The 27,529-nt window shown below is 42.9% G+C and overlaps 1 protein-coding gene and 1 pseudogene across 3 annotated transcripts in view; one reads left to right on the top strand and one right to left on the bottom strand.

The window, feature by feature from the left end:
• The window catches only part of SLC15A1 (solute carrier family 15 member 1), a 54,779-nt gene extending 33,385 nt beyond the window's left edge, over window positions 1-21,394 (bottom strand). The window contains exons 1-3 of one of the 3 annotated variants that reach the window (XM_032496740.1): window positions 20,574-21,394; window positions 18,978-19,166; window positions 10,961-11,035 (exon numbers count right to left, since the gene is read on the bottom strand). Coding sequence is in view for 1 of the 3 variants with exons in the window: in XM_032496738.1 (XP_032352629.1) it covers window positions 10,131-10,134 (4 nt within the window). In the remaining 2 variants the exon portion in view is untranslated. Of the gene's footprint in view, window positions 1-10,130; window positions 10,466-10,960; window positions 11,036-18,977; window positions 19,286-20,573 lie in introns of those variants that run through there. The other 2 variants (XM_032496739.1, XM_032496738.1) reach the window with 2 other exon arrangements.
• Window positions 10,699-11,154, top strand: LOC116668467 (annotated as a pseudogene).
• Window positions 21,395-27,529: the final 6,135 nt, after the last annotated feature.

The following is a 27,529-nucleotide window of genomic DNA, read 5'->3' as shown; positions in this document are numbered from 1 at the left end:
TGGCCCCAGTGTAGTCAAAAGGGTCTTTAAAAGAGTCAAAGGAGGAGATGAGAAGAAGGAAGCAGAGGCTGGAGTGATGGCAATTGCTGGAGGGCCACCACGAGCTAGGGAATGTGGCAGCTTCTAGAAGCTGAAAGGTCAGGAAGACGGATTATCTCCCGAGAGCCTCCAGAAGGAACTGGCCCTGCCAACATCTTGATTTTGGCCCAGTGAACTCCATGTCAGACTTCTGACCTCCAGAACTGTGAGAAAACAATGCTGTGTTGTTTTAAGTGACTAAGTTTGTAGCGATTTGTTACAGCAGCGACAGGAAATGAATACACATAGGTTTGTCTCAAGCTCCACAGATGTAAGTTTTATCACTATTTACATAGAACTAAGACTCAAAATTCCCAGCAAGTTTTATTTGTTGGCAAAATGTCCTTTGTGTCATTTTTTTCCTAAGCTACATTTGCTATTTAGGGGCTTAGGAGTCCATACCTGGCACCTGCCTTTTTGATGGGATTTGGCAGATCGGAACTCGCTTTGCTAACTTCCGCAGGTACTGACTTCTCATCACCCATCTCTAAAGTGGTGATTCTGCCTTACAGGGTTGCTGCAAGGACGAAGGGGGTCTGAAAATGGTTTCATGAACCAGGAGTAACACAAATTCTGTTGATTGTGTTGTTTTAGGCTGTGCACGTGCCTCATAAAATAGGTCACGTGAGACCCCAGGGAACGCAGTGGTCCTGCTAGGATACATTAGCCTACCTTAGCAGAAGTTGTTTCTGAGTTAAGGCAAGAACTCCTCTGACAGTACTGTCCCTGCATCTAGGACGTGGAAGGACACGGGACTCTGGAATCAGCTTGGAGACAATCTTCCCAGTCATGAGGCTTTGCTCAAAGTACTCAACCACCGTATCTCCCTCCCTTCATCCAGAAATGCTAATACCTTCTTTGCAAGTTGGTTAATAAGATCAAGTCTACATTAATAAAATGAAGTTTTGTTATTTACTGCCTCCCCTGAAGACATCTGTGCAGTGTGGCTGGACGTCTGGGATGGACTGATTTAAAATTAAAATTAAAATAAAAATATGGACAAAAATTTTCCATGGGGAGCCCTAGCAGGGGTGAGAGGTGGCCCTCAAAGAAAGAGGCCGTCCCCTCCAAGGTTACTCTCTCATTGACCAAAAGCAGAAGGTCCTTATGATGTCACCCTGGGGAACTGGGCCATGGGATGAGGAAGTTGTGGACAGAGCAAAGTCAGGCTTCTCAAACACAAGCCACAGTGGCAGGCACTGATTTTTCAATCAAGCTGTTTTCAAAGGGGCAACAGCAGAGGATGTGATTATGGGAGTGGCTGCAGGGGTTAAGGCACATTTAAAAATCCCCCAGCGCAGTGGTTCTCAAAGTGTGGTCCCTGGACCTGCAGCAGCAGCAGCACTTGGAAACTCGTCAGAAATGTAGACCCACTGAAATTAGAAACTCCCAGGGCTCTCTGTGCAATGTCATGCCTGCCCAGGTGTCCCTGGGATATATCCCAAACCCTGAGTTTGGGAGCCATTCTCAGCTCCAGAGCAGTGGGGGCTGTGTACGTGTGCGTTGAGCCATGCTCCCCTCCAGGTGATCAGCTCCTGCCACACAATTCCAGCCTCCACTCTCCATTCCTGCTTTCTGAGTTCCTGTCCTCCGTTCACGAGGATGACAATGACAAGCAGACACCTTGCCTCACCCTCCCATTCCCCCTTCCCTACCCAAAGACCAGAGAGAACCCCGATGGAGCCTCTCAGGACTACCCTCAAACCTCATTGGCTCTGCTACCTGCAAGATCAGGTCTCTGACTTCTATCAGCCTCCACCCCAGCAGTGGAGCCAGGCCTCGTTCTTCTCCCTTCCTCCAGCCTCCTTCATGGCTCCCTACAGCATTAGGGCAGTTAGCACCTCACTGCCCCCTGGCTTCCCCACTGTCCTCCCCGGCTTAGATTTCTTGAGCATCTTTACAACTGTGTGGGACACAGCCAGCTGTTCTGACTTCAGGAAAATGTTACAGACCTCAAGTATCATGTGATCCTTTTTTTTTTTTTTTTTGAGAAAATAAAGCATGTGCCACTTCAAACAGAGTCTAGCAGGAGATGAATTGGACCTGAGTTGGACTGGAGGCACCAGGGAAAGGGACGGAGTGTCTGGTGTTACTCACTTGCTTTGATTTTTTTTTCCCCCCTGAAATTGATCAGCTTTGATCAAGAAGTGAAAGGGCTTTTCTTTCCTTCTATGGGCTTTTTCAGTAGAAGTCAGGGTTTTTTTTTTGGAAAAGGTTCTGTGCCTGTAATCCAAGGCCCTTGTGTCTGGAGTGGCTCGTCTTGAGGCTGTGTCTTGTCTGACTGGATTTTTTTCCTTCCCTGAATGTTGTGACACATTTCCCACCTCAGGGTCTGGCTCATCCACAGGACACCCTTGTGCACTTTAGAAGATTGTGATCTTTTGGGCAGGATACATCCCTGGGAGGCATGGCTTGCCAGCAGACAGGGGCTTGGCTTTATAAGAAAACGTGGTCCTGGGCGTGTATACTGCTCGGAAATGGCGCAGGTGCATTCCAGCCTTGGGGCCTCCTGCGGAATGCACAGCTCTGGGCAGTGGCCCTGCCCACCTTCACTTGTTTTTATGGGAACAGCCTCCTTTCCACAATTACCTTCTTCTCTAAGACCGAATCTATTTTTCCTCTGATACATGGACAAAGAGCTACATAATCGTAGAACCTAGTGATGTATGGTTTTCTAAAGTCACTTTAATCAAGCTCCTGGATGTCCTGCCTGCACCGCTGCTAAAAGCAGATGAGATATCAGGCCTTTGAGAACTAGAAACGTCAACCCAACCCTAGTACCAAGGGGCTACCTTAGAAATAGGGGGAAGCCAGCGCTAATGGGACAGTACAGGTTTTATGAAGCGACTCTGGCATGATGTGGGGGCGGGGAGCAGCTCAGCCTGGGGCGCTGGCGACCTTGTATCCACGCAGGCCACGAAGGCGAAGGCGCGAGCCCAGCTGTCCAGGCAAGGGGCCTAGATGCGGGATGTGAAACCATTAGGCTGCATCTGCCCCTGGCTCCTCAGCCACCAGGTATCTCAGGATGTGTGTGGCCGTCATCAGCCCTTGTCGTTTCTGGGTCGCCCTTTAGTGGGGACGGGGAGGCCGGCAGCTGGCTCATTTGGCTAGTCTTCCTCCACTGCCTGTGTGAGCAGTGAGCTGCCTTGTTGCATCTGTAACCACCCAGCAGCCGGGCCTTCATCTTTCTGAAAGCCATCCTCTCCCTCCCTCAGCAGGGCGTCCACTAGTCAGGGCTGTGGGGAGCAGCCCTTGGTCAGCACATTCGTTTTCTGGGGCTGCCTTAACAATGTACCATGAGCAGAGCGGCTTAAAACAATGGAAACTTTTCGTCTTGCAGTTCTAGAGGCTAGAGGTCCAAGATCAAGGTGTGGGCAGAGCTGATTCCTTCTGGGGCTGGGAGGGAGAATCTGTTCCGGGCTTCTCCCCCAGCTTCTGGTTGCTTGCTGGCCACCTCTGGCATTCCTTGACTTGTAGAAGCATCACCTGATCTCTGCCTTTATCGTCACATGGTCTTCTCCCTGTGTGCATGCCTGGGCCTAAATCTCCCCTTCCCATAAGGACACCAGTCATATTGCATTAGGGGCCCATCTCCTCCAGCCTGACCTCATCTGAACTGATTCCATCTATAATGACTCTATTTCCACATCAGGTCACATTCTGAGGCCCTGGGGGTTAGGACTTCAATATGTGAATTCAGGGCTGACGCAATTAAACGCCTAACAGTCAGAGAGCATTTGTAATGCACAGCCTACAGCTTTTGGTTACAGATAGCCTACTACCTTTTAAAAAGTCTTCTACCTATGACTGTCTAAAATCATGGACTTAAAAAAAATAAAATAAAACAATGCCAAAGGCACATAAGTGTTACTAAATTAGAAAACAAAACAACAACAAAAAAACAATCTCCTGGTCTTTTGGGGAGTTTGTTTAGAGGCAATTAAGTTAGAGACCACAACTTTTAGACAGAAATGTTTTTTTACTCTTAGATGCTAAATCATGACTAGAAGCGTTGTTTTCTGATCAGGCTGCAAAAGTATGTGCAGAACGTAGCTGTGTTCCTCTGTTGATAGGCTGTATCACGAAAATATATGGGAATATCTATAAGAAATTTCTAGGAGTAAAATGCTGGTAAAATATTATGTGTGTTTTGAAATTTGTCAGATATTACCTAACAACTCTCCACAGAAGTGTTACGTGACTTATTTTTTTCCAGTCTTTATAATTTTAGAATGAACACACATAGATGAGGCAGCTATAAAAAAAATAAACAAAAAATTAAACACTATTCGTTGTTAAAGATTGCCTGGAAACTTTATCCACAGATCCATAATACAGTATAAACAGAGTATGAACCCTATTTTAAAAATTACTTTGGGGTAAATTACCCATGTCTATGACATCATTGTGAACATTTCTGATTCATCTAATATTATAAATGGGGGATGCGTTTACATACTGCTTCTGTTATTAAATAGATTGCTGTTTAGAACCGATTAGAGCTACGACCAGAAAATCCATCTGTGTTGCTGGGGGAAGACACTAGTGACTAAACGTAGCACCTAAGCTGAGGATGTCGGCCACAATGGAGTCATCTTTGCACACTAAGAATATTTCCAAGCTAAAGTTATGGATAAACGATACACATATTTCAGAGAGAATATTTTCTATAACCATGTTACTGTGTTGAAGTGTCCCCCCAAAATTACTGTCCTTGTCTCAGAGTCTCAGGATGCAACCTTATTTGGAAATGGGGTCGTTCATTGCAGATGTAATGAGTGAAGATGAAGTCACACTGGAGTAGGGTGGGTGCTTAGTTCTGACTGGTGTCCTGATAAGAAGACAGCCACATGAAGACAGACAGGCACAGAGGGGAGTTGATGGCCATGTGATGATGGAGGCAGAGACTGGAGCGATGTGTCTACAAGCCAATGCATGCCAAGGCTCACTGGCAACACCAGAAGCTAAGAGAAGAATATAGAACAGACTCTCCCCTAAAGCCTTCAGAGAGCACAGCCCTGCTAACACTTGGATTTTGGACTTCCAGCCTCCATAACTGTGAGAGAATAAGTTTCTGTTGTTTTAAACACCTCAGTTTGTGATACTTTTGTCATACCAGCCCCAGGAAACAAATATATTATGTGAGAGTGCATATGTGTTTTGACTAAATGAGAAAAATGTTTGTTAATCCAAGAATATCTCAGATGTACTGCCTGATACGTCCTAATAGAGCTTACAATAAAACTATACAGATGGTAGACATTTTAAATGCTCCGTTTGAGAACTTTTAATAGGTCTTCTTACGTTTCATGAATTTTCTAGTCTTGAGCCTGATCCTCGAACCAAGTTTTCCTCATGTGCACCTGTTCAGTTTCATCCATCTCCACCTAATGCCTCGGAATCTGTCTAATAAGAGGCTTCTGTCAGCTTCCCAGTGAGAAGCCATGGCTGGTCTCCAATCTCAGAGGAACTTGACATTCCTCCTTTAGTAGAGTCTGTGGAAGATCCTATCCCTTTCCCTTGGCTGTGGCCCCTTCTACCTGCTAAGACCGGCCTGTAATTCTGGACCGAATCTCGGCGGCAGCAGAGGCAGGGCCTGGCCCATCTCACAGCCCCATTCACGTCAACCCCATAAGCTGACCCCACTTGTGCTGTTTCCTCAGTGACATATTTCTGACCTCTGAAACCCAGGGCAAAGTTACAAGACAGTGATTCTCTGGTTCTTTATGTTGCTATCCCAGAGTTATGAGTCAAGAGTTCTCACCCATCTCCTGATAATACTACCCTTATTCTTTCACCATCATCCTGGAGGAACGTGGAATGTCTCTCAGATTCCACCCTTGTTTTTACTTCCTTATCATCTCACCTGGGACACCTACCTCCTCTCTCTCCTGCCAGGGATGGAATCAAGATGCAATTGTGTCTAACAGTTGCCCACACCCAGGGAAGTGGGAACAAAGTGGGCTGGGGAGTCCACAGCCCATTGTTCCATTCATCCTCGGTCGTTAGCAGCTCGACCCTGGAGAACAGACAGCTTCCTAGAGAACCAGACTGGCAGCTCCACCAGCTGCCTGAATAGTCCCTGTCTGTTGGCAATCTTTCAGTAACTCAAAGGGCAGCAGGAAAAATTATTAATCAAAAATCCAAGTAAGCCAAAAATGGAATAATGCCACTCAGGACATTTTGTAGAGGTGGGAAGGGCTATGTCAAAATTTACCATTCAGATGGCAAATCCCCCGGCTTTGACAAGACACTGTTATTAGCTACTGTTTTCACTGGTCTCCCAATACTTTATTCACCTCAACTTTAACTCAATGTGGAAAAATGTTTATGGGCCTGTGTTCCTGCTTCTGAGGATATGAGTTTCTTCAATGATGGACTGTTTTATACCCTCATGTGGTAAAACAAAACAAAACAAAACACAAAAAAACTTGCAAAAATACATGATTTAGGACCACATCCATCATCACCCCCTTTCCTAAGACGTTGCAACTAATTTTCAAATTCTAGCTTCTAAGCTACTAATTTACCCCAAACTTGGCCATCATGGACCATCCAGGGGTCAGACTGCACCAGAGCTTCTTGCCATGATCTCATTGTGGGGGCACAGTAGCAACACTTGGACATGCGTGAGGGTCAAGAAGAAGAAAGTTGTCATTCAGGGTCACTCAGGGCAGTGGTTCTCAAAGTGTGATCCCTGGACAGACAGCAGCAGTCGCAACGCCTGGGAACTTGTGAGTGCAAATCCTTGAGCCCCATTCCAGAACTCTGAGGCAGATTCTAGGGCTGCAGCCTGGCAGCCTTTTAAGAATAAGCCCTCGCTCAGGAGATCCCGATGCACACTGAAGTCTGAAAACCACTGATTCCGAGTCATGCCAGCCTGAAAGAACCCAGTGAAAGCAGCTCTCTCTTCTTGCCGTCTGGAAGGAAGAAGTTTCTTCCTTCTTGTAGTTCCCCTACACTTACAGCCTACAGAAGGAATGTCAGCCTCCCTGGTTCTTTGGTTCTGTTCATAAGTGTACCCCAAGAGCTTCTAGAAAGAGGAGAGAATGTGGGAGGACTTTTAAATGGCCAGGTTTGAGGTACCTTCAAGGCCAGTCCCTCCTTTTTCACTCAGGCAGGAAATAGACTTGAAAATCTCTCTTGAATTGCATAAAGGTCTGCAGGGAGCTGACGAGTCGTGAGGAGGCGGGCAGGAATATAATAAAGCATCCTTCACTAATTGAATGAACCTCTCAAGTCAGCCCGGGGGCCCTGGCAGAGGGAGGCAGGAGCTTGCTTCTAGAACCTGAAGCTTCCTCAACCTCCAGGGTCAAATATGAGCTAAGGGACAGATCAGGGTTTTCCAGGACCAAAGGGAGGGAAGGAATATGTGAGAACAACAACTTTAGCATAGATCTTTGCTGAGCTCTGGACCAGGGAGGGAGTAGGGTGCATAACAGGAAAGAGACCAAATATTTGAAATCTTAAGCAAGAGCATCCCAGCCCTCCAATTCCCTGCGGCTCGCTGCCATTCGGGACCTAATTCCACAAGGCAGGTTGGGAGCGGAGCTCCTCTGCACCCCGGCCCTGATCAACACACACACTTTAAAGCAACGATCAGCAGCTACGGCTCATGCGCCGAATCCAGCCCACAGCCCGATTTTGTACAGCTTACAAGCCAAGGATGGTCTCCACATTTTTAAATGATTGAAAAACAACTTCTAAAGACTATTTTGGGACCCCTGAAAATTATATAAAATTAACATTTCCATGCCCATAAAGTTTTATTGCAATACAGATTCACGCGTTTGCTTCATATTTCAAGTTACAAGGGCAAAGTTGAATAGTTGCCACAGAGAAGGTGTGGCCTCCAAGAGCCAAAAATATCAACCATTTGGCCTTTTGCAGAAAGGTTTGCTGACCCCTCATTAGAGGGAAGGGTTTGCAGGTGTGATTCTAACCAGACGCTGCAGCCAGGTTTAGCGATGCATTCTCACACCCCGAATAATTTTCTAATCCAGTTTATTCTTCTGGATTTTTGCCGCTAATGTTACTTAGTCTAAAACAAGCCTGAATGGTATGGTCCTCATCATCGCACCCCTCACTTTCCTATTTAGTCATAACTTCTGCCCTGCCAGTGTGAGTAAAGAACCTCTAGAAAAATCTGTTGCAGTTCCCCAGTGGGAGGATGACAGCTCAAGGCAAATGTTTCTCTAAGAATTCTTGCTTCTTTCCCTCCTGCTGGATTCACCAAGGGTTCCAAGCATGCCCCTTCCAGTCACTGAGGGGCTCTGAGACAATCTTGGCATCATCTAAGTAACAAAGATCTGCTCTCAAGAAGGGAAGTTACTGCTGCTTTCTTATTGAGAGACATTTCCTAATTATTTGTTTCACTTACTAACTAAATCCAGATATTGAAAATTTAGGACTGGAGTACACATAAAACTGGTGTCTGAATATAAACTTTTTGGGGCTACTCACATTATCTGCCAATCTCAGTTGAAAAAAAAAACACCCCCCCCAAAACCCTTAAGGGCCAATCTGTAAAGCAGAAAGCCAGTTCACTGGGGGCTACATTTCAAAAGCTAACTTTGTGCTCATTCACCCATAATCAGGCTGCAGATAGCTACCCTGATTGGAACTGTGTTAGGGAAGTTCTAACTTGGTCCAGAAAATATTCAGGTATTTGGTATCTGAAAATCAAAATGAATCCTTCAGAGCACCTCCTAGAAAGCTACACAGAGTGACAAGCAAATGGTCTTTGAGGCAGGACACTAAACTCCAGCCCAGGAGTGGGTCTGCCCACGAAGCTGAGCACACACTACTGACAGCCTGCACCGGAGAGGTGAGCTGCAGTATCTTTCTGGGATGAGCGGTTAGCCACCACTGAAAGTCCCAAGTGTGACCCACTCAGTACTGCTTCTTCAGATCCACAACTTAGTGTGGCACAGTTAACTGAGAGCCAGGTGACTGTGCACACCAGGAGCTGAGCTCTGACACACCTCAGGGCAACCACTGAAGTCAGGTAAGGACACTTCTGCCTAGTGGTTGAAGTCGAGGGCCACAATGCGTTAACTCACTGATGCAAGAGTAGGGAGGTAGCAAGTGGCAGAACAGGAATACAAGTGCAGGCGGGCCAAAGTCAGACCTGGTTCTCTCCACCATGTGGCCACATTGTGACAGCCAGGGCCCATCCATGGCACAGTTTCGGTTGGAGGTGGGGGGGGGGGTGTCACTGACTCCTCTCTCCCATCCTTGAGGGAGAAAAAAGCTGGGCTGACCACTGGTCTCTTGCAGCTCTGCTCTTTGCTTCTGTGGTCTTTCTAGAGCTGTTTATTCTGAAGCAGGCAGGTTTAAGTTGTTTTCTAGATGTTTTGCTGACCCTTCATGCCTGTGGAGGACCCGCTACACTCCTGTGCCTTTATTGAAGCTTGAGGACAGTGGCAGAACGTTAGGAAGTGCCACGACGGGCCAGCCCCACTTTCTCTTGGACCAGGGCTCCCTCTGCAGCTCTGAGGTCATCTGGCCAGCCAGAGTCTAGAGAAGGGCTAAGACAGCCCCTGAGCACCCACCAGAGGGATGGAGGCTCTGCCGGCCCTGCCATCACCAGCACGACTCAGTCCAGCTTCAAGCCAACGCTCAGCCAACAGGGTGGGAACACAGAGAACCAAGGATTCCCAACAGGTGGGCAGGTCAAAGTTACCGCGTTCCGTTCATTCTTACAACCGGAGTCTGGGCGCTTGGGGGCGGGGCCGGGCGCGGAGACCACCCGCGCTGCAAATTTCCGCGGAGCCTGTGAGCCCCGCTCCGCAGACCCCCAGTTCGCTTCCCGTCGTGGCGATGTGTCCCTGCCGCGCACCCTGGCGCCAGCCCGCGGTGCCAGCCCGTGCATCCCCCCCCAACCCCCACGCTCCGCGCCCAGGTCCACGAGCCGCCGGCGACCGCGGGGACCCGCGTGGCAGGCCGGCCCGGCCCCCGCGGCGCCCCCTCTGCAGCGCCCTCTGACCGCACCGCCTTTACGCCCGGCTCCCCTCTGCTCCCGTGACCCTAGCCCGGCCCCGCGCGCCTACCCATGGTGGCTGCTCCGAGAGCTCCCTGCAACTGGCGATTAAGTTCAGATGGGAAGACTTCTTGCTAAGGTGTTGCTTCCTATGACTCGGTTTCCAGGCCCTGCCCTGCCACCTGTGCAGCTGGAGGTGTGCAGGCGGGGCGGCCGGGCTCCACCCTTGGAGTTGGTGGAACAGCAGGGGGCAGAGGTCAGCGCCCCTTGAAGCTTCAGCAGGGGGGCACCTGTCCGTGGCAGCCGCACCTGGACTCAGCTATCCCGCCCTGGCCCTCGGAGGACGGCCAGAGGCACAGCTTGGGTGACAGCGGGGGCCTGGGCCGGGCACGCTCCAGCGTGAACGTGCATCACTGAGCCAACTGTTGGACATACGAAATTCAGGGTCGCGGCCTCACCGGGATTTGCTGACTCAGTAGGTCAGGGTGGGTCCCGAGAATTTGCATTTCTAACAAGTTCTAAGGTGAGGTTGATGCTGCTGCTCAGAATCTGGCTTTGGAAAGCACTGTGGTAGGAATGTGCTACTTCTGTGCAGGGGAGAAAAGCAGGTGGGGGGTTGGTCGGTTTTATGTGTGCTCATGCGTGTACCTGCGGCTTTACCTGGAGGGTGAGGGTGGAAAGCATTTCTAGAGGATTCTACACTTCTTTTCTTTAAGAATAACAAAAACAAAAATAACAATACAGCAATGAGCTTCATATATTTTTCTGTTTCCTTGTCTGACTTGAGGAGGGGTTTTGTGCTCTGCTAACACTGAAAGGAATATTAAAAAGGGAAATGAAGGCACATTTCTATTGTCTTTTCTTAAAATCATGATAAAATATATGTAACATAAAACTTACCATCTTCTCTCTTCCCCAAGGTTGAATTTGCTTCTTCTGGTGTTTTCTCACAAGACTTTCAGGATCAAGCGATTCCTGGCCAAGAAACAAAAGTAGGATCATTCCATTCCCCATTGGATTTGAATGAAAATTGTAATAAAATCAGGTACAACTTCAAAAAAAGGCATTGGAGAAGAACCAAGCAGGGTCTATGAGGGGCCCCGCACATTAGATGGCACACAGATTTATGCTGTGTCAAGGTCACTTCTTCAAAGTGCCTCCCTTTAGAAAGTCCCTAAATGGCTTTAGCCAGATGTATTTATATCTGATCAAACTCTTTCTTAAAACACGGGATTGATGGGCCCACAATTCAGGGTGTGGGGTCTTGGTTGTGAGGGCACAGCCTGGAGAGAGTGGGGAGGAGCTGGGGAAACACGAGCTTTTGGCAAGTCCTAGTGGACTCAGGCTGTTCCTGATATTAATTAGAAAGAAAAGCCAATGACAACAACAGAATGTTTTATGAGCCTCTTCTGTGGGTCAGGGAGCCATACATTCATGTGGATTCAACAGCCTGATGGTGGATTTGAGAGGGTTGTTGGTCCAATGGTGTTACCCTGTGTGACCTTGGGTGAGTCACCTTCCCTTGCTGGGTCTCATTTTTTTCTCTTATCAGATGGAAGATTTGCCCCTCTACAAAGAGGTTCATTTTCTTCACAAAGGTTCCAAAGTAAAAGCCGAATTATGGTATTAGGTTTACTGAGAGGGACAGATTCTTATCACTGCCAGAAGGTAATTACTTGTGATCTGAATCATTATCACAAATACTCATGTTTTCTTGTTTTCTCTTGTGTCCCTAGCTACAAGTACGATGTCTGGCACTTAGTAAGTGCTCAACAAATATTTGTTATGTAACCAAAGTGCTCACTCTTACAATGAGGTGAATCAATTTCTTACCATGTTAAAAAATACATGTGTGTGAGTATAGATGTGTGTGTATATGTAAATAGTTCATAAGATGTACCCACTCTAAGAATTTTTTAAGATACATTTTTATTGAAGTATAGTCAGTTTACAATGTGTCAGTTTCTGGTGTACAGCATAATGCTTCAGTCATACATGAACATACATATATTCATTTTCATATTCTTTTTCACTGTAAGTTATTACAAGATATTGAATATAGTTCCCTGTGCTATACATTATGAACTTGTTTATCAGATTTTGTGAGAATCCTACTGTATTTTGAAGCGAGAGACACTCTGCCAGAGTTCAGTAGGTGTGCTGTGCTGATTCAGTGGGTTTGTAGATGTAACTCTTGGTGTATTTGTGGGAAAGGGCGAGCTGTGAGTCTCTCTACTCTGCCATCTTGGCACCTACCCCCCAAGAATTTTTTTTTTTTTAAAGAAAAACCTTGCAAGATGAAGGTCATAATATCAGCAGTCCAAGTTTTTGAAGGTAGGAGTTAAATACCACCTGGATTAACAGGATTCTCTGGATCTTGGGGGTACTGGAGGGGCGATGGTGGGGGTGGGGTGAGGCTGGGATCCAGAAGGAATTAAATTTTCCAAATTCTTCAACATGGTGTATGGAGAGATTCTGTCCCAGGAGGTCATATTACTCTCTCTCTGTAACAGCTTTATTGAGATATAATTCACATACCATATAATTCATCCATTTAAAGTGTACAATTCAATAGTTTTTAATATATTGACAAAGTTGGACAGCCATCATTGCCATCAATTTTAGAAGATTTCTAACATCCTGAATAGAACCTCCAGATCCATTAGCAGTCCCCCTCCTCCCACAGTCCTAGGTGACCACTACTCGCCTTCCATTTCTATCAATTTGTTTAATCTGGACATTTCTTACAGTTGGAATCACACAATATGTCCTTTGTGCCTGACTTGGTTCATTTAGCATAATGTTTACAAAGTTCATTCACACTGTAGCATGTGTCAGAACTCTCTTCCTTTTTAAAGGCTGAATAATATTCCATCATATGGATAAACCACAATTTGTTTATCCATTCATCATCTGATGCACATTTGGATTCTTTCCACTTTTTTGCAATTATGAATAATGCTGCTATGAACATTTGTGTACAAGTTTTTGTGTGAACATGTTTTTCTTTTTCTTTCTTTCCTTCCTTCCTTCCTTCCATTTCTTTTTCTTTCCTTTTTGTATATACCTCAGAGTGGAATTGCTTGGTCATGTAGTAACTCTATATATAATCATTTGAGGAAATGCCAAACTTTTCCAAAACAGCTGCACCATTTTCCACTCCTATCAGCAGTGTATCAATTTCTCCACATTGTCACGAAAACTTATTATGTCTTTTCGATTAGAGTCATCCTGGTGGATGTGAAGTGATGCTACTTATTTTTAATATTTTAACATATCTTTACATGTTTATGTATTTACATATAAATATTAACATGTTTACTATATTTTAGTATTAGTGGAAGCACTTGAAATATTTCTTCAACCTATTTTCTTTAGAGTTCCCCAAAGTGTACTGAGAGTGTGTCATTGGTGTTAGCAGAGTTACTGCTGGGTTATGTCTTTACTGGGGCGGGGGTTCGGGGAGGTGGAAGCTGTGGGGAGAAGAGGTCATGGGGATGGAGAAGGCAGTGTCGCAATTTACAGATGAAGGATAAAGAATGGACAGATCATTATACTTTGAACAAAACATCTATTTTAGGATCATCTATGAAATGTTGATTCCCTGTGAATAGCCTGAGCTTTCTGAGTTGTTTTCCATCCACAAATGCCTCCTGTTCCTTACTTGTCAAAGTCTTCACATTCTCTCCCTCCATCAAAATCTACTCTCAGGAAGGAGTCTGATAACTCACGATGAAGTAAATGCCAAACAAGCCTTAAAGTGTTATTTTTTCTTAGACTATCTGCATATTAACAGAAGGTAGGGGGGAGTCACTTATTTAAACAAAATAAAGTCTAGTTATGAAACTGAGAGACGAGAAGAAATTGTCAGATGCATGAGTCTCTTCCCAGTATTTAGGAACTTCGATCACATGGGCCACACCCTACACACGAAAGTGGGTGAAGCAGCCGAGGTGCCCCTGAGTTGTGGTTCCTCTTTCACCCACACAACACGGCCTGGTTTACCAGCCACTGAACCAAAAGTTATGGGAAATAGGGATGTGAGCAGAGCTGCGGAAAACAAGGATGCATGACCCAAACCTGGTACTCTCAGGTGGACCAGCAAAGAGAGAAAACAGGGGGTCCCCATCTTAGGAGGTACTGAACAGTTTAAGCTCTGTCATCACCCAAGGGGCACACCACTGTTTTACTTCAAGTTAAGAATAAAACCAACCAAAAAACCATTTCTGATATTAAAAATTGTATCACTTTTGAGGGAGGTAAGAAATAAAAGCCATCAAATAATTCTTCACCTCCATTATGTTGAGAGACCAGCAAACATAATTAAAGACTGTATTTGTCATTCTCAAATACAGTTGACCTTCTTAGGCACCAAGAAACTACAAAGAGTTTCGCATGACAGTGATACAAGGAATTGTAAACATTATCCACCTAGATCAGCAGTAGATGCTGGAAGCTTTTCATTATCTGGAATGTCACTGCTTCAAAAAGTTAGAAAAATGTATTTTGGAAAAATTTCCAATTAATTAATATGAAATCCCTGGGACATACATCAAAATAAAAGGGACACAGAGATCCCTTGTAATTTCCAGTGCACTCTCTTTACTGCTCTTATTTTTTAATTTAAAAAAAACTTCATTAGTAGTTGCTTTCAGAAATGATCTCAAATTGCCAGACATAAAAATGGTTATGCCTTATGCAGTATTGATTTCTGTGCCAATAATATTACAATGTATTTATCATCTGATAGAAGAAATACAGACACAAATGTCCCATTTATTCACTTCATGTTTAATTACACAAACCACAGAATTTGTCTAATGACATGCATTTATCTAATCACCTGCTTTAGTGAATTACTACAAATTTAAAATAATATAGATAATGGAGTCTTGGGAATTTACTGTGAATAAACATATACTTTTGATGTCTGATTTGCTCATAAGCAATTAGTTAATTTTATTTTCACTGTTCTCATGGGAATGTAGATAGATGTGGGGTTTTTTTTCAATCATTCATTTTCCTGAGTCTTTGTAATTGGGAGGCATCTTGAGCTCTGGGAAATTTTCTTCTGTCAGGTCTTAAATAATTTCCTTGGTTCTTCTTTTCTCAAAAGCTGTTTCTTTCTCTTTTCTTTTATGTCACATTGTCTCAGCATTATAGGAGATTCAAAAACTTTTTCATGACTTGAATTTTAATTTCGTGAAAAACATTTTTAATTTCTAAGAGCTCTTTCTTAATTTAAGATGGAATATCTCCTTGAATCTCTCTGAGGATCCAAACTGAAATTTTGGAACAGAAAATCCCCTTCTTGACCCTAAGTCATCTCAGCTCTCCTCCAGGTCTTGTTCATTCATCCAGGGCCCGTCTCTTTTAAGTTGCTGGATTTCTCCTATGTTTGGTGAGCCTTCTTTATTTGTCCCTTTAAAGCATGAAGGGATGTGTAGAATTTTCTAGGCAGCTGACATGGTTTCCCCGTGGTTGGGCAGGTAGACCAGTTGGCCCTTCCTCTGAACAGCGAGGCTGGTGGTGGCAGCTCTGGTGTGTTGGGAGCACTGGTTGCCCTGCAGCTCACCCTGATTCAGGAGCCAACTGTAAACATCTTTCCCCGATGCCACCTTCAGACCACACATGGGTGGCTAGATATCAGCCATGGTGGGAGTATTTACACCAAGGAAACACCTGGCAAATGTTACTGGACAAGGCTGTGTTCCCGACTGAGAGTCAATTGTTAATATTTGCCAACACATCACTGGTGAAGGGGGTGACAGGCAGGTTTCACTTTAAGGGTGTGTGGGTGGAGTTTTAACTTGCATTTTCCTAATGACTAGTAATATCGAGCATGTACTTAATAGCCATTTGTATATCTCTTTTGAGGAAATGTCTATTCAAGTCTTTTGCCCATTTAAAAATTGAGTGTTGGTCTTGTTATTACTGTTGTAAGAGTTCTTCATATATTCTGAATATAAGTCCTTTATTAGAAATATGACCTGCAGTTATTTCTCCCAAGTCCATTGTTTGTCTTTTAATTCTCTTAATGGTGTCTTTTGAAATGTAAAAGTTTTGAGTTTTGATGAAGTCAGTTTATCAGATTTTTTTTTTACAGATTGTGCTTCTGTTGTCATAGCTATCCTGAGCTATTCAGACATATTCTTAGCCTTTTCCTTTTCCAAGATCACCAAAACTTGCTATTATTTTTTCTTCTGTAAGTTTTATACAGTTCTTCCATGAAGGTCAAATAATCCATTTTGAGTTAATTTTAGCGTCTGGTGTGAGGTAAAGGTCAAAGTTTATTTTCTGCATATGGATATCCAATTGTCCCAACCGCTGAAAAGATCATTCTTGTCCCTATTGAATTGCCGTGGAAACTGTCCAAAATCAATTGATCATTAATATAAGGGGTTATTTCTGAACTTTCTCTTCTGTTCCATTGACCTCTATCTCTGTTCTTAAGCTAATACCACACTCCCTTGATTACATAGTAGCTTTGCAGTAAGTTTTGAAATCTGGTAGTGTAAATCGTCCAATTATGTGCTTCATTTTCAAGATTGTTTTGGCTATCCTAAGCCTTCTGTATATACATATAAATTTTAGATCAGCTACAAGAGGAAAGGGGCAGTGGGGGGAATGGAGGAGGAATCTAATTGGCAAGCATAGCATTCTAAACACCAATAATGTAATTTTTACATATCAGATTATCTTAAGAGCGCAGGTTTTTCTGTTTCCTTTATATTTTCAGTTTCTAACGATGTAAAATCTCTTATTCATATTAAATTCAAGAATCTATAAAGACCTTCTCTACTCAGTACTGTTCTCTAATCTCTGAACAGACTATATTGTGTAAATTTATTTCTTGAGAAAAAGAAAACACAGGGTGAACAGCACAAACTTAACAAGAGTACAGAGCGCTCCCCGTTGCAGGGTGAATCAGCTTCCCTGAGGCACAAATCCATGTACCAGGCAGGGAGAAAACTGCGTGCACTGAAGAGAGCAAGTTTAGCAGAAGCAAGGTTGTAAATGAGTAACACGATAGCATTATTTTGCTCCAAGGTTCACTATACATATTTCTTTCTAATGATCATGGAAGTCCCACAGTCTCAAAATTATTTCCAATATACATTTATAAAAACGTGTTCTTAATAAAAACTATGTCCTTCCAAAATACCACTGTGCTCCAGTGACTGATTTGAAGCTTTTCTTTGTGATGACAAGCTATCAAGAACAGCACGACTACTTAAACCCATATTTTGACTCCCATGTTCTGCTACGTGGACTTTGGGGACAGGAGAGGAGACAAGACTTGTTCATTGGGTTTTTCAATCTTCTTCCTTTAACTCTTCTATATATGTGGTTCTATGTATGCAAGGTTTGGTTTTGGTTTTGGGGGGTGTGTGTGTGTGTGTTTGAAGGAGTAAGTTAATTACCACAAATTTGGTGGTTTAAACAACAGCAATCATTCTCCCACAGATATGGAGACCAGAGGTCTGAAATCAAAGTGCAGCAGGGTCTGCACTCCTGGGGCTCCAAGGGAGAAACCTTTCGTTCCTCTTCTAACTCTGGTGGCCTCCCGTGTTTCCTGGCTTGTGGCCGCATCACTCCGACCTCTGCCTCTGTCTTCACATTGCCTTCTCTTCCCTGTTTCCTCAAATCTCCCTTTGCCTCCCTTTTACAAGGATACGTGTGACTGCATTTAGGACTTACCTCAGGAAACCAGGCTGATCTTAACTTACATCCACAAAGAGCCTGTTTCTGTATAACTAACATCCTCAAGCTCCAGGGATTAGGACCTAATTTAGGGAGGCCATTAGTCAACCTACCTCACCTACTGATGTATTTTTTTCCTTCTGCTGGTCAGCCTCCAAGACCTTTGCCTCTCCTGGGCAAGGACATTGGTAGAACGTACAGCAACTGAGATGTCACCTCAGTGAAACATGTCTGGGGTTGCCACACTTGGGATGGTGGACTTGGTCTCAAAGTCAGTCAGTGACAAGGAAAAACCATCCTAGGCGCACTGCTGTGTGACTGTGGAATTGAGCAGAACTGATGAGAACTGGTGCCTGGTATTTCTTTGAAGTTGGAAATGTTACTAAAAAAAATTTCCAAATCTCCAAATATTTACAGTGTAAATGTACTGGTAAACTGGACAGTCCTTTGTCTAAAGCTCATTGTTTACACATTTGTGTGTGTGTGTGTGTGTGTGTGTGTGTGTGTGTGTGTGTGTGTTTCATTCAGGGCCAGCTACAGCTACATATTTTGTGGAATTGGACTTGGCACAAAGTGAAAATGCAGGACCCTTTGTTCAAAAAGCAGGACAAAAGGTACTGAAACATTCAGCATTTTTTCCCTCTAGATATGTCATACTATTTGCTATTTAACACCATTTTAAATAAAGAAAAAATTACTAGCATGAATTTTATCATTTTTATATTATGTGATACCAGTTTAAAATGCAAATATAGATGCATTTAATTCACATGTAAAATCCTCAAAATTACATAATTCATATTTCAAATTTCATATATGCTTATGTGTTATGTTCTGGTGTTTCTACCAGACCAGTAGAAACACTGCATGAAATTAACTCAATTGTTTCTTTTTCATTTCTGGCCACCTCCTCATTCTACCAACACTCCACCCTTTGGTGTCCTGATGAGTAAGGAGGTCAGAAAGGAAAAGGAACTATGTGTTTCCCTATCTTTCTTCTTCTTCCCATGTCATTGTTTTCCATATAAATTATTGCCTAACACACGGGATTAACACAAGCATAAGAAAGGGTGTGACAGAGTCCCCTGGTTGTGTTTCTCGGAATGCACTGCCTTCTTTCCGCACGGGGAACAAGTTCTGGTTGGAATAGAGAGTGTGGCCCCTGGGGCTGCCAGCGCCTGCCCTGCTTACTTTCACAGGCAAGGCTCCTTACCTTGTACCCACTCTGGGTCTCTCTGAACTCCCACGCACCGCGGGTCCAAGGGTCACAGGTGTTCATGGGCCATCGTCAACACAATAGGTCCGCGGGCACATACATGTCAGCAAGGAATGGAGGCGGGCGATGAGGGTGGGTACATCTCCACTGCTTATGCTCATGCTCCCAGTGTCCCACTGGGCCTCACTTACAAAACACAAATGCAAAGATAAAATCACTGAGAATTTCTAGACAGCAGCGACAACAGAGCATTAAACAAAGTACAGGGCCCTTCTAAGCTTTGGCCTTGGGGGACTGCACAGGTTACATGCCCGTAAAGCCAACTCTGGTTTTATTTGCTCTCATGAAGTATAAAAAGTGCTTAAGGGTCAATGGTTCAGTTCAAGTTCTTTATAGTCTCCCAGTCCCAATCTTTCCTAACATCACTGCTAGAAACACACTGGAACTCTCCCAAGCTCTGAAGTCAGACAGACCAGATTTGGGATCTCAGTTTTGTTGCTTATTTTGTGTGTAAGTGGGCAGGTTACTCCCGTGTTAGCAAAATCAAGAGGACGTTTCTGTTTTAGATAGCTTTTCGCCTCTCTGAATGTAGAAACAATACATTTTCACTATGAAGTGTTTTGGAGAATTCTGAAAAAGTACATAGGAAAAAAATCTAGAGATAACTGGTGTTCATATTTTACTGTACTTCTTTACAGACTTTTTATACTCACATAAATTAATGAACTTAGCAACACTGGATCATATCATACATATTGTTTTATAACCTCTTCACCCAACCTTATGTCATGGACATTTTTCCATGTCACCACATAGTCTTAAAGTGAATTTTTAATGGCTGCAAGTATTTGACTGTAAAGTTACCATGGTTAATTTATTTTCTTTTATTTGGGCCTTTAGGTTGGTTTCTTGTTTGGGGCTATTTTAACAACACGGCAGTAAACACTCTAGTACAGGTATATTTGTGTCTCGCCAATGAGTTCTCTAGTATAAATTCCTAGAAATTGGAATTTCTTGGTTAAAGACTATGGAAACAGTTTTAGGCCCTCTTTATACACGTGGCTGAATTGCCTTCCAGAAATACTTTTCCCAGCAGTGTATGAAAGTTAAGATGTACTGAACATGAAAAAAAAAATCTCATCAGTGCAAGGAGAATATGTAATGTCACCACCATCTTAGAGAATCTGTTTCCAAGACTGCCATGGGCACCTACGGATGGCACCTGCCTGTACAGCACGTTATATAGGTAAGTGGCCAACAGCCACAGGGCACAGCGGATGCCCACTCCCTGGGTGAGAATCCCTCTGCAGCCAGGTATGACTCTGCTGCCTGCTGCCTGCTTCTTCTCATCCCTCTCATCCTGACACCTGATCCTGCCCCAACCCGCCACTTCCATTTCCACCGAAGATGCAGCCCACACCGTATTCTATAACAAAGCACACAGCTGCGGCTGTGTGTGTCCTCAGAGTTGGCTCTGATGCTGGTAACCCCAGGACAGCTGGTAACTAGGCACTGTTTGCTGTAGCGATGTGCCTGTCAGGCTGAGGGAGGGAGGCCGCAGGTGGGAGGACTTGAGGAGGGATCCAGGCATACCTTTCAGCCCCAGGAAGATGTTTTTAAATAAGAGGGAGAAGGCAGACAGACTGCACATTTGGCTGGACAGGGAGCACAGAAGCAAGGCCTCGTCACCTGATCTCTCTAACCCTCAGTTTCATCTCTCTCTATAAACAGGAACATTGATCTGTCCGGGCTGTTGTGGAGGCGGGGTGGGGAGTGGGGGGTGGAGTCTACGTCCCACGTGTGGTGTCTAACTAAGGCTACGTAGGTTTTTAACTATTATTTTTCACTGAGTGACTCTGGAATATCCAAAACCCAAGTGTAGAATCGAAACTGAGTTGAGCACCAGTTCTTGGAGGGACTAAACCTCTGCCTGTCGTCCCTTCCTCCCCGATTTCACCAAATCTATGTTCCCAGCTACTGCAAGAAGCTGCCTGGATCACTAAGAAAGAAAACAACTATGATGAAAGGATGACAGAAGGCCTTCTTATCACTGGCTCCAGGAGGCATCTAATTTCAGAGATGTTTAAAAGGGAAAATGTGTGTCTTAGAGTCAGTGAGTGATGGCTCACTGTGTTTCACTAGATAATTCTAGTGAAACTTTTGGACTTAACTGAGGCAGGGAGCACAGGAAGGAGATGGGGGCAGACATGGGGAAGGGGGTGGATAGAGGCAGGTGAGAAGCCCCTGAGCTATAGCCCGGACAAGAGGAGGGACTGGGCAGTGTGCAATGCATCACACGTGCCCTGCACACCTGGATGTCCTGAGCACGAACTGCGTGTCCACAAGCTCCGTTTCCACGACACACCCTGAGAGGGCTGTGGGCTCAGAGACGGAAGCGCAAGGCTTCCGAATATTTTGTCTTAAACCTTCTGACTCTTAAGTTGCCCGTTAACGTCTCTAACCTTCAGAAACTTCTTTTCTGTCTTTTTCAGGGGGACCTGAGAAAACAAAGATTTTTACTCCCAGTGCATAAAAAATTACACTAAGGAGGATTAATTCTTTTGCTCAGAATATTTACTGAGCATCTATTATATGAGTCATATTAAAAATGAGAAGCCCTTCCTCTGGTATAACTTGCAGTCTTGTGGGACAGGCTGTGTACACTAACGGGTGACTTTTGTGTGTTCAGGTGACACGCGAAGAAGAGGAAGTGGTAGGAGGAGCCACACATGTCATACGGGGTCTTAAGAACCTGAGCCCAGAAACCACGTTCATCACTCACTGACTTTGGCATCTTGGACACCCAGCTTGTGGGGGTCTCTGCATCTCAGTTCCCTCATGTGTAAAATGGGGCTTCAAATAGTACTCTGGTCTTAGCATTAATGTAAGAACTCAATGAGTTAATAAATGCCCACCTGTTATGAGAACTTATTAAATGTTCATTATTTTAATATTTAGAAGCCATTTTCTAAAATTTCTTTTTAAACATTAGAATTCAAAATAGTATAAAAGAGAGTACAAAGTCTTCCTCCCATCCCATCCCCAGCTACCTGCTTCTCTTCAGAACAGCCAAACTGTCTTCCAGAGATAATTTAGGTTCATATATAGGTATACATTATGTATATGTATTTATACATATAGAAATGGGAGCAGACTATATACACCACTCTGCACCTTGGTTTTTTAAACTTAAAAGTTTATCTTAGATAGCTTTCCAAATCAGAAATAAGAAACAAAGGTTTCCTATTCATTTTTTTGATGGTGTTGAATTTTTTCATTGTATAGATGTATCATAAACTGCCTTATAATCTCCTTTAAAAAAGCACCTTTTAAAAAATAATAAAACACTATTTTAAACTTGAAGAATGTGTATTCTTATATTTTTTAAAATTTTAATATTCAGAAAGAAATTCTGGGTATTCTGATTACTTATGTGGCGATAAATTTTTAAAAACATATGAAATGGACAATTCCAGAAAAATAGAAATGACATATGGGACTCAAGATAAAAACTAGGATTCAGATTTGCAACAATATAGTGTCTAAAATGTCCAATTTCCAACAAAAAAGTTTGAGACAGGTGAAGTAACAGTAAAGTCTCACCCCTATCCTCCAGAGAACACAATCAATAAAAACTGACTCTAAAAGGGCCCAGAAACTGGATTTCATAGAAAAAAATTCTCTGCAGCTTTTCTAATTGTGTCCAAAGGATTAAGGAAACCATCTTTAGAGAACTAAAGGAAAATACGTTGATAGTGACCTAACAAACAGGAAAATAACAACAAAGAAATTGAAACTAACAAGGAACTAAGCGGAAATACTGTGATTGAAAAGAACAATAGCCAAAATGAAAAATTCACTAGGTGGATTCAACAGCAGATTTGAGACGGCTGTAACTAGCAAAATTATTCTTCAAAAATAAAAGCATAAAAAAATCTCCAGGTAAACAAAGACTGAGGTAGTTCATTGCTATCAAATCTGCCTTATAAGAAACACTAAACAAAGTCCTTCAGGCTAAAAGGAAATGACACCAGATACTAACTTGAAAAAATTACGAGTGCTGGAAATAGTACATTTAAAGGTAAATATAAAACACTATATAAGTAGATTTCTTTAATTTTCTACTCTTAATTTCTTTAAAAAATGCAATATTATGTAAATCGGTAACTATAACATTATATTGTTGGGTTTACAACATATAAAGATGTAATATATATGACAATTATATAGTGTCAATATACATTTCTAATAATGTATTGCAAAAATACGGGAGGAAATAGAACTATATTTGAGCAAAGTTGCTATATTTTACTGGTATTACATCAGTATTAATCTGAAGCAGATAGTGCTTATTGTAATTCCTAGAGCAAACTCTTAGAAAATACCTTAAAATATGTAGTTAAAAATCAACAGAGGAATTACAGTGGTATGCTATAAAATATTTGTTTAACACAAAAGAAAGCAGTAAGGGAGGGAAAGAGGAACAAATAAGGACATGAGATATATGAAAAATGAGGTATGTGTAATGAAATGTGGCTTTATAAACATTGCTCTGTTTTCACTCTCCCAGGGCTGGGGAGGATCTGGTAAAAGCTACTGACTTTCGAGGGGGCTCTGGAATCACTGAGGTCTGTGTGTTCAAACTCCAGCTCAGCCACTTACCAGCAATATGACTTTGGGCAGATGACTTGTGCTCCAGCAGGGTTTCCCATTGGATTTTGCAGACTTATCTGTATAGTGTCCATTCCTGTGTTCTTCTGTCCTTTGCATTGCCTGTCAGTCGGTATTTGGATCTAGAGGCTTGATCAGATGTAGATTTGGAGTTTTGTTTTTTGCACAGCTGTCTCATAGGTTGCAGTGTATTCTTCCATCCCCAAGTCAGAGAATGTCTTGTGGGGCTGTTACGATACTCAATTCCATTCACTGATTAGAGGCTGCAAAATAGTGACGTTCTGTCTTCATTGACTAACTGGAATAATTCTAATAAGGAAAACTTGCCCTCGTCCACCATTTGGTTAGTCCTCAGCACAGTTCGTATAGGGAAAGCGGGCTGAATACTTAACTCTTTTCCTTTAATTACCAGTTTTCAAAACCATAACTTAGTTTATGAGCATCCTCCTATGTGACCAATTCACTTTTTTCTTTTTAGTGCCATTATGAATGCATGGATTTACACATATTTGATGGCACGTTGCAGTTTATCATTCCTCCTGATTGTCCCACCTTGGCCAGTGGGCGCCTCCTCAGGCTGATTATAAGCCCTGTTGTCATGACCCTCAAAGTCTTGGATAACTTCCTTGCTATTTCGTATTATGAGATGTTCCCAACTTGTCTATTTCCTGGCTCAGACATGGAATCAGACCATTCTCCCAGGATCCCTGGGACCTTTTTGGTTAGAAATTTGCAAACAACAGTCTGGACACTAAGGATGCTCACTGCTCTGGGTTGGTCACTGGTTTTAGTGGAAGAGTTAGGAAATACACGTCTATAAAATACTTCCTACACCATGAGCTCATAATGCTACTTCCAACTCATATCCAGGAGGGCAGATGTCCAGTCACCTCTCCTGTCTTCCATTTCCACCCCCTTTCCTCCACACTGACAAGCCTGGCTTTCAGGACATTCGGACATTCAGGATAGAATTTGAATATCACTCATTACGGCAACATGCCACTTGTGGAATGATCACCTCCATGACTGGCCAAGAGCATTTGGACCTGACCCCTGAGCAGTCTGCCTGTTCTCCATTGCCCTCCTGTGAACACTCACAAGCAGGAACCCACGGGCTGGTGCCCCATTTTGGGAAGGGAAGCGTTGCCGGAATTCTACCTGTTACTGAGCTGATAAAGTGCCTGCCCAGTGCTCTAGCTTATCTCATTATTCTTCATTGCTTCACAGTGAGCCACGTAACAGGATGTTTTCAAGACCCCTCCATGGTGTAGCCTGTGTCAACCCTCTGTTCCTTTTTTCACAACTGAATAATATCCCATTGTATGGATATACTACATTTTCTTAACCCTTTATCAGGTGATGGACTATTGGTTTCACTTTCTGGCTGTTGTGAATAATACTGCTATGAATATTTGTGTGCAAGTTTTGTGTTTTCAACTCTCTGGCGACATGCATAGTGGTGGCCTTGCTGGAATCAATGTTGAATAGAAGGGACTGGAGCAGACAGCGTTAGCTTGTGTCTGATCTTAGGAGAAAGGTGGCCTTTATCAGGTTGATGAAGTCTCTTCCAATCCTAGTCTGTTGAGGGATTTTAACATGAAAAGGTGTTGGATGTCATCAAATGCTTTTTTTCTATGTCTGTTGAAATAATGTGGTTTTGTCCTTTATTCTATTAATATGGTGTCTTACGTTGATTTTTGTATGTTAAATTAAACCTTGTGTTTCTGGGATAAATCCCACTTAGTCATGCACGTAATCCTTTTTATTTGCTGCTAGATTCAGTTTGTTAGTATTTGTTGGGAAATTGCTTCTATATTTATAAGGGATATTGACCATTTCTTATAATGTCTTTATCTGGTTTTGGTATTAGGGAAAAACTGGCCTCATGGAATGAGTTGGGAAGTGTTTCCTCCTCTTCTATTTTTTTCAAAGACTTTGTAAAGATTTGGCATTAATTCCTCTTTAAATGTTTGGTAGAATTCACCCATGAGGTCATCGGGGCCTGGGCTTTTCTTTGGGGGAAGTTTTTGATTACTAATTTAATCTCTTTATTTGTTATGAGTCTATTCAGACTTTCTATTTCTTTTTGAATCAGTTCAGTAGTTTGTATCTCTCTAGGAATTTGTCTTTTTCATTTAGATTATCAATTATCAATTTAGGTTACTGATGAGTTGGCATATAACTGTTTGTATTATTTTCTTATAATTCTGTTAATTTGATTTTCTCTTTCTCCCCACCACCCACCCTCTGTCAGTCTAGAGAAAGATTTGTAAATTTTGTTGCTCTTTTCAAAGAACCAAATTTTGATTTCTTGATTTTTCTCTATTGTTTTCCTGTTCTTTATTTCATTTTTTCCCCTCTAGTCTTTATTATTTCCCTTCTTCTCCTTGCGTTGGATTCAGTTTGCTCTTCTGTTTCTAGTTTCTTGAGATAGAAGGTTAAAGTACAGTTTCCATGTCTTTCCTTTTCTTAATATAGAAATCCATAGCTAAGAATGCCTCTCTAGGAAATGATTTGGCTGCATCCCACAAGTTTTAGTAGCTGTGTTTTCACATGTTCTTGAAAAGAATCGGTATTCTGCGTTTGTTAGGTGGAGTGTATCTAGATATCAATTAGTCCAGCTGTCTGATAGTTTTGTTCAAATCTTCTAGATCTTTACTTTCATTCTTCTTCTATAAATGGCTGAGAGTGGAATATTGAAATCTTTGGTAATAATTGCTGAATTACCTATTTCTTACTCAATTTTGTTAGTTTTTCTTTCATATATTTTGGAACTCTGTGATTAGGTGTGTATATATTTGTAATTGTTACACGTTCCTAATGTATTGATCTTTTTTATCCTCATGAAATATCCCTCTGTTTCTAGTAATGCTGCTCACTGTAAAATTTATTTTGTCTGATATATATACAGGCACTCCAGCTTTCTTATATTTTGCTTCCATTTTCCAAGGTATAATTTTTTTCATTCATTTCCTTTTACTCATTTGTGATTTTAATCTAAAATGTGTCTCTTGTAGACAACATACAGCAAGATCTTGCTTCTTTAATCCCATCTAACAATATATGCCCTTTTATTGGAGTATTTAGTCAATTCCCATTTGTGTTTATTGATGTGGCTGGATTTCCATCTGCCATTTTGCTCTTTGTTTTCATATCTCATGTCCTTTTTTGTTCCTTTTCCCCTCCTTTATCATCTGTTAATAGACACTTAAGTTGCTTCCATGTCTTGGCTATTGTAAATAGAGCTGCTCTGAACACTGGGGCACATGTATCTTTTCAAATTAGAATTTTCTCCAGATATATGCCCAGGAGTGAGATTGCTGGATCATAGGGTAACTTTATTTTTAGTTTTTTAAGGAACCTCCATGCTATTCTCCATAGTGGCTGCAACAGGCTTTTTAAAAATAAAGTGGGATGATGATAAGGACACCCTCTCAAAGCCCACTAAACTCCCAAGTAAATTTTCACTGAGAAGATAGGAATCCTCGGCAAGAGAACTGCTAGTGGCTTGGAACTAGGTTTTTCATTAGGCTGGGGTCTCCTACGATGTACAAAACAGAGCCCATTTGGGGGCGGGAATTGGTAGAACTGGGTGCCCCAATGACACGGCCATACCTCATCACATGTGCTGCCTAAAGGCTCCCCGGGTGGGATGAGGTGAGGACAGACCCGGACAGGCTCAGCTGGCTTTGAAAGGACAGGAGCTCCAAGTCCAGGAGATGTTGATGAGCTGGTAATTCTAGGTGCTCCTACACAATGTTTACCCAGAGCCAAAAATTCCTGGGCTGAGGTGGCCAAAGTCTACAGGCCAAGAAGCACTAGGAGATTCAAAAGATAGAGAGAAGACACTTGAATGAAGTGAGCTGACATGCTGACGG

The sequence above is a fragment of the Camelus ferus genome, chromosome 14 (assembly GCF_009834535.1).
Source record: "Camelus ferus isolate YT-003-E chromosome 14, BCGSAC_Cfer_1.0, whole genome shotgun sequence".
NCBI classification, from domain to species: Eukaryota; Metazoa; Chordata; class Mammalia; order Artiodactyla; family Camelidae; genus Camelus; species Camelus ferus.
The sequence above is the reverse complement of the archived record's forward strand: the minus strand, read 5'-3'. Positions and strand labels throughout refer to the sequence as shown.